Source organism: Bombyx mandarina, chromosome A1, assembly GCF_030267445.1.
Source record: "Bombyx mandarina strain Sakado chromosome A1, ASM3026744v2".
In the NCBI taxonomy this organism is placed as follows: Eukaryota; Metazoa; Arthropoda; class Insecta; order Lepidoptera; family Bombycidae; genus Bombyx; species Bombyx mandarina.
Window position 1 is genome coordinate 19114510 of NC_143234.1, and position 7945 is coordinate 19122454.

At 34.4% G+C, this 7945-nt stretch overlaps 1 protein-coding gene across 1 annotated transcript in view; it reads left to right on the top strand.

The window, feature by feature from the left end:
- LOC114242749 (uncharacterized) overlaps positions 1-2978 on the top strand; it is a 99095-nt gene extending 96117 nt beyond the window's left edge. The window contains exons 4-5 of the mRNA XM_028174014.2: positions 2206-2271; positions 2771-2978. Of these exons, the coding sequence (XP_028029815.2) occupies positions 2206-2271; positions 2771-2947 (243 nt within the window). The 3' untranslated portion in view covers positions 2948-2978. The remainder of the gene's footprint in view (positions 1-2205; positions 2272-2770) is intronic.
- The last annotated feature ends 4967 nt before the right edge of the window (positions 2979-7945 follow it).

Genomic DNA, 7945 nt, shown 5'->3' on the forward strand with positions numbered 1-7945 from the left:
ACATTTACAAGATCATAGGGACCGTCTGTCTAACGATCGACTATACCAGTTTGTTGGGAGAATCTTAATTTGCCGTTTCCCATAAAGTTTATCACTAAACTGGTGATAAATATTTTTAATCACTAACTTTGTATTGTATCCAATTTTCGAGGTTTTCTCACTATCTATACCGCTATCGTACGTAAAGACAACATAGATAAATTAAATTACAAAAAAAAACAAAGTTTTGACTAAATTCAACTCGAATTCTCAGCTTTAATGAATTGACTTCTAAGTTACGATAATTTTAAACCAATAGCTGTTGTAGTTACTACACAATAAAACTCATTCTCCTTTTACTCTATTAATTGTGATTTTGTTATAACTAGTCAAATATCTTATTTCGTTAATGCTATGCCAGTCTTCATTTATTAGTCGAAAGAAAAATAAATATCAGTAAAAAAATCAATGATTTATTACTAATCTTAAAAGATTCAGTAAATTTTCGCTCAAAGTTTAAATACTTAGTGTCCAAACATTAAAAAAAGGGTGCGTGTACTTATGTACGTACGCGCGTAAGAAGTTATACATTATTTTTATTAAATTTATTTCTTTTTTTTTATTTAAATTTAATCAATTTGAAAAAAAATCGATTAAACAACATCCTCAAACACGCGTATTGGACATCCCTTTTCTTGACATCGTATAAATTCGGTAATTCTCGGTACGGTTCGGAAAGTTCACCTGCGGCTATATTCAGACTCGCCAAGTTACGTCGGTCGTATTGTAATGAGCGATTTAATGGGCAACTTCATTCTGTTAATTTTGTGTCACGGAGCGCGCACATCGTAAAATTTCACTCTCATCAATTTTTCATAACGCGCCTAAAGAAGTATAGCTTCAAAAAATATTTAAGCGGCCCGAAATTACCGCATCCATGTTGTCCATCGTTTTTATAATCCACGACTAAGTAGGATGACGTCGATAATACCCGAACAGCGCTGAGGATTGGAAACTCGGAGTCGCATAACGACGGATAATGTCATATATGCCATTATTTATATATCGCGTACGCTTTCATATAACTCATAACGAAGCAGATTAAAAATCGACTTTACGACTTGAATATAAGCGTTAACGGCCGTCTGGTGTAGTGGTAAGTGACATGGTCACTACACAAGGGGGTCGCGGGTTCGAATCCCGCCAAAGGAAGATATTCGTATGATAAAAATCTTACATTTATTTCCGTTATCTGGTACCTATCTGTAGCACAAGTTCTTTACGAACTTAGCACGGGACCAGTTGACGCGACGTGATAGTTAGTAAATATTTGTTAAAAAAAATATATTATTATTATTTGAAACAAAAAAATAACGTTTCATACAATGAGACAATACAGTAAAGTGTATCTGTACATTGAAGATAAATGTATGAAGAGGATGAACTAACCGTTTTTAATCCTGTTTTAACTTGCCATAACATTAGATCGAAGTTAATAAATTATGATATTACCATCAGTTGTTGAGACGTGCACACATTTTCAAGTTAATCATACGTCTTGAAGTGAATGAAAAGGACGTTCAAAGATTCCTTTAATAAACCAAACGTATGTTTTTTTTTGGGGTAGATGCAGCGGTGTATTTACACTAGGGGCAATCGAGGCAAGTGCCCAGGGCGGCTTTAGTGAAAAACATTTATAATAGTTAGAAAATAAAAAAATATTTATTTATATTTTTTTTATTGCCCTTGTAGACAGGCCCATCTGATGGTGAGTGGTTACCGTCGCCCATGGACTTCAGCAAGGCCAGGGGCAGAGCCAACCCGCTGCCTACCGCATATGTTTTTGGAACATATAATATAGATTCTACAATAAATTAGTTATTTTAATTTTGAAAAATAAAATACAATATAAACTATAAGTTTAAGTAAAATGCCAGTATTGGGGCGGCTTTTTTTCCGGTGCCCAGGAGCGGCATTAAGTTTAAATCTGGCCCTGCTTAGATGGTTGGACTAGCTCACGATCCACCTGGTGTTATGTGGTTTTTGAAGCCCATAGACATCTAAAACGTAAATGTCGTCACTCACCTTGAGATATGAATTCTAAGGTCGCCGTCGAAAAGCTCAAAAGTTGAGTTTAGAATCGCGCAAAATTTTTCACCGAAAACTGCACGAGAGTTCGTAGTTTGAAAACTTTTAATTAAATCATCATTTTGTCGTTGATTTCAGGATGCGGAAACCGTAGAAAAACTTAACGAGAGCGGAGAGCTGCGGAAAATGCTGAAGCCTTACAAGGTAAACAATTCCTGGCCTTCATCTTCTACCATTCTTTTTACTGGTGGTAGGACCTCTTGTGGGTCCGCGCAGGTAGGTACCACCACCCCGCCTATTTCTGCCGTGAAGCAGTTATGCGTTTCGGTTTGAAGGGTGGGGCAGCCGTTGTAACTATACTTGAGACCTTAGAACTTATATCTCAAGGTGGGTGGCGCATTCACGTTGTAGATGTCTATGGGCTCCAGTAACACTGCTCCAACGATTTTCATAAAATTTAGTATACAGGGGATTTCGGGGGCGATAAATCGGTCTAGCTACGAGTTATTTTCAGAAAATGTTGTTTTATTCGTGTTTTCAATAATCAACTCTTCCCGACATCTATTGGCTAATAATAATACTATTATACTAATATTTTTATTAATTGAGGGCAACTAACCGCTTTAAAGACACAACAAGATGGCGTTATCAAAAAAATCTCATCATCTAGTTATTATTATTTGACAATGCTTTAATTTTTCAGAGTCCCGACGCGTGCACCACGTGTCAGATGTGCGGTGGCTTCCGTCTTCTGCCCTGCAGGATCTGCAATGGATCCAAGAAGAGCCTCCACCGGAACCACTTCACTGCCGAATTCGTGGCGCTCAAATGCATGAACTGCGATGAAGTTGGTCTTGTGAGGTGCGAGGCTTGCTCTTAGTACAGTAACCGTTTCAAGGACACGAGCGACTTGTGATAACTAACAAAATTTCAATAGATTTAAGATTATAAATGTATTTGTAAGTAGTTATAAAGTTACAATACTAAACAATAGAGTTTATAGAATATATTATTTTGTTTAGTATAAGACCGATAATGCGTTGTTTAAGCTGCTTAACGCGACGGATAAAGTTTAGCTATGTTAATAACGTAGCTAACATACATACATCGCTGGCAGTGGAAAGTGTCAATGCTTTCGACTCGACGCTTTTCATACGTTTAATCGCTACAAAAAAAGGGGTAGAAAGGATGCTTCCATGAAGGGTACGAGAATGATGTACCTACTACCTCAATCTACACGGAAAATGGGACCTTGTTATTAGAAGCACAAGCTTAGATATCGATAATGACAAATTTCGAATTGCGATCGTTTACACATGTATTCATTCGCACGATATCGATTTTTGCGGGATTACATCGGATCTGTTTCATTAATGACGAGCCATTCGATAAACTCGGCACGCGTAACGTTACAGCGATTCCAGATTTTTTGTGAACCCGTTTAGAGATGCGGAAACCGCTTACCTGACTCGTGAGCTGTTAAAGTAACTAGTTTTGTTCCGGCAGTCGAGATGCGACCTTAATGACAGACGCCCGAAGATACAGAATCATTTTATTGATACCTCTTTTCATCTTTGGTTATTGATTTTTATTTCGCATCCAATATCAATGAAAGGGAAAGAATTGGTTAATCTCTTTCGTTTTTCCCTATTTATTTACATACTTACAGATATAAAATCCATTATGTTCTTAAACTCCTAAAGTCGCTGTGGCCTAAAGGATAAGACGTCTGGTGCATTCGTATCAAACGATATGCCTTGGTGTTCGAATCCCGCAGGCGGGTACCAATTTTTCTAATGAAATATTGAAGGAATAACATCGTGTAATAAAAATCAAACCCGCAAAATTATAATTTGCGTAATTACTGGTGATAGGACCTCTTGTGAGTCCACACGGGTAGGTATCACCGCCCTGTCTATTTCTGCCGTGAAGCAGTAATGCGTTTCGGTTTGAAGGATGGAGCAGCCGTTGTAACTATACTGAGACCTTAGAACTCATATCTTAAGGGGAGTGGCGCATTTACGTTGTAAATGTCTATGGGTTCCAGTAACCATTTAATACCTTAATACACATAAATAAATAAAAAAACTGTCTAAAATCTTGAGTTGCTAACGATGTAAGTCGCGTTATTCTCTAACATTGCTATTTGAAGAAACAGCAGGTTGTGAGAATTTGTGCAAACGTAACCTTTGAACGAACAGCTTCTCGTCAGAAGTTTGCCAGATAAGATGCGTTGGTTCGTCGCAATAGCCCAACGTAAAGTTGACGGATACGTGCTATAGCTTCTGCTAATAAAAACTTAACGGATAAAATTCAAAACTACGAGTAAAAATAAATAATATTATTAAAATAAATAATTTTTACTGGTGGTAGGACCTCTTGTGAGTCCGCGCGGGTGGATACCAGCACCCTGTCTATTTCTGCCGTGAAGCAGTAATGCGTTTCGGTTTGAAGGGTGGGGCAGCCGTTGCAACTATACGTGAGACCTTAGAACCTATATCCTAAGGTGGGTGGCGCATTACGTTGTGGATGTCTATGGGCTCCAGTAACCACTTAACACCAGGTGGGCTACGAGCTCGTCCAACCATCAAAGCAATAAAAATAAAAAAAAATATTTTTGTTAAAAAAAACTAAAAAACACGCTATAAATAAAATTCAACTAAAAATAGAAAATAAATTTTAATAAATTTAAATTGAATTTTTGCTTTATAAGATATTATTGAAATAATAATTATTCTACTCATATCTGTCAGATTATTTTTTTATAACTAATAACACCATGCCACCCTCGCTTTTTTTACAATAAAATATATATTTTTTTACACTATTTTCAATTTAAACTTATTAAAATTTAATTTTTAATTGAATTTTATATAAAGTGTGTTTCTTTGGTTTTTTAAAGTATTATTTATTTTTCATTTTTTAGTTAACTTTTTTTTTGCAAATTGAATAATGGAATTGAATAATCTTATCAAATTAGTGTATTGTCATCGGTCCTCGATATATCTACAAAGTTTGAATGAATTCGGGCCGTTTAAAGTGGGTCAAAATCGTGTCTAAAGGAGTCAGTTACAAACATACATACAAGTGAAGCTAATATAAAGCGTGTAAAAACCTTTGGTTCTTGATGAATATATTATTATAATAACGCAAAGCCGTCAAACATTTTGGCAAACGTTAAAATGTTATATTTTTCTCCCTCTTTCGCTCTAAGTTTGAGCGTGTAAATGATTTTTTCTCTCTGCTTAGGAACAAATTTCAAAGTTGTAAATAAAATTATGTCATTTCGAAAACCGAATAGACGTGTATTTTCTATTTTAGATCTATTTAACTTAACTTTAAATCAAATATGAGGAGATAGTGACGCATGCTTTTTTTTTAACAAAAACACTATTTTATAATGGATATATTGTCAATTTCGAAGCACCGTCTTCTGTGTTTCACAAGTACACGAGTGAGAAAAAGAATTAATAATTTCATTTATATATTTTAATTATATTATATTATATTATAGTGTTTTAAAAAATTTATTTAGAATATTAAAACAATCACAATTTTATCTATTTTATTTAGAGTAAGTTTTATTTTTATGAAAATATGATTTACGTTATAATTTTTGCTCAAAATTGACTACGGGCATTTTAGTTTTTACCTACGTAAGCTAATGTAAGTATTTCCTTTATTTTCAAACTGTATTGTTATCTATGAGACTATTTTTAGGGTTAATATTTCTTCAATTAATAATTTATACTACAATAAAGTTTATACTACAGTCAAGGAAGAGTTTGGACCTCAACATATGTAAGTGCAATTTCCAAAAACAGTTACGAACTGCTCTGATACAAGATACGAAAATTTAATTAATGTTCGAATCAATATAATAGGTTGGGGGAAAATTTTCTTCGCATTGTTTAAGAATATTCACTACATTTTTTAAAATATGTAGTTTATTTACATTTAACTAAAGTATGTAGGCACCATTTTGTTCGATAACTTTTTACCATCTTGTAGATAGGGACATGATCCCATTGCTATAGAAATTTTGATCAAAATACCGGGACAATTGATTTTGGCAGTCCTCTCGTGATGTTAACCTGACACTGCCTAAAGAATTCTGAAGAGACCGAAACAGGTGGAAATCTGAAGGTGCAAGGTCAGGACTATACGGCGGATACATTAGCACCATATTTTTTTTATATCGAAACAACATAATGTATGTGAGAATATGTTTTCTAAGCCAGCTCTGATTGGACTTTCGTTTTTACTACGCTGTTATTACAACGACCCAATCACATCCAACGGCACTGAACAAACAAAGTTTAGTTTAGTTTAATAAAAAAAGTGTTTAAGTGTTTGTTCTTGTTTCCTGCACTTATTACTAAACTAAGTTATTACTAGACTTAAAGACAAAAACTAAATTATTGTTCCTTCATGGAAGATTTGCCGTAGTTATGTCAAAAGAAAATGGCGGACATTTTTAAAAATTAAAATCGCTTAACAAATAAAAATCAGCTTTTGGCATGCGTACTCTTCATTCAGAGCTCACAGGTACGGTCACTGGTGCTCACGATAGACAGGGTAGGCTAACCAAGTTTACTAATAGTCGAATTCGAAGCGAAGTTGACTATTTGACGCGAAGTGAAGTGAAGAAGATGTGAAGTTTAAATTTATATAAAGCGTTTCGCGTTGAAATTGGGGATGATAAAATTAAGCTGATCCAGAGAAAGCACCTGGCTATCTTAGCCTTGTTATCATCATTATTGTCATCATCATTATTATTATATTATTATTAAACATTAACTTAATTACTCAAGAATTTTGCTTTCGCTTGATGACTTTAGTAATAGTAGTACTCCGATAAATTAAATCGAAATAAATTTGTAACACACTGTATTTGTTAGATAGATTATGAAGTTAAATGAAATTTTTGATCGTTTAAAAAAATACGTATATATATATATATATATTAATAGATACTCTAAATACTCGATAATAGTATGCCATAAATAAGATGCAATGTTGTTTTCTATTTTTCTACAGAATTAATTCTAGATTTCTCTAAGCACTTTGTAAAAAAATATTCTAACGTATTTGTTGTATTTTTAAGTAATAATTGTAATTAATTTTTTTTAGAAAATAAACTATCTATTACTAAGGTTTTCGTATTTTATTTTCGTGATAAACATCAAAATTGTATGCTAATGAAATTGTTGTCCCTACCATAAATGTAAAATCTTTCCTTATATTGTTAGTATGGTTCATGACCCACCTAGTGTTGCCCTGTTTTTATCGTCAAGCAATAACATTATCATATTTCAGTAAAATGAGCTACAATGTTATTCCTTGCATCTGCTATTATCCAGCGCGAGTAGCTACCGCTATCCTTCATATTTTCGCCACGTTGCCGTCATGCGTTCCTAATTGAAGGGTGGGACAACCGTTATACGATACAATAGAGATTTCGACATCATGTCTCAAAATGAATGTCGAGGGCCGCGAGCTCGTTCATCCATAAGCCTAAAATTTTTCTAAGCTTAAATTTTAGTAGGCAGCCTTATGAAAATGAATCTGAATGAGTATGAAATGAATCGTGGCTTGCCGTGTAACAATTATATGTGTTATGTATCTGTTAAATCCGATAGAGAAGCATAGTTATCGGCATAGATTAGTAAGCTGAAGTAGCAATGGGCTGGCCATATTAGCCGGAGAATGGATAGCCGTAGAATGAATAGCCGTTGGAGTAAACGTGCTCTTCAGTGGAGACCGTGAATTGGTAATCATGGTAATCATAATGCAGGACGCCATCAGAGTCGGTGGAGTTACGATAGTTTTTTTTTTTTTTTTTGGATTGAAAGATTGCTGGTGGTCTGGAGACCTT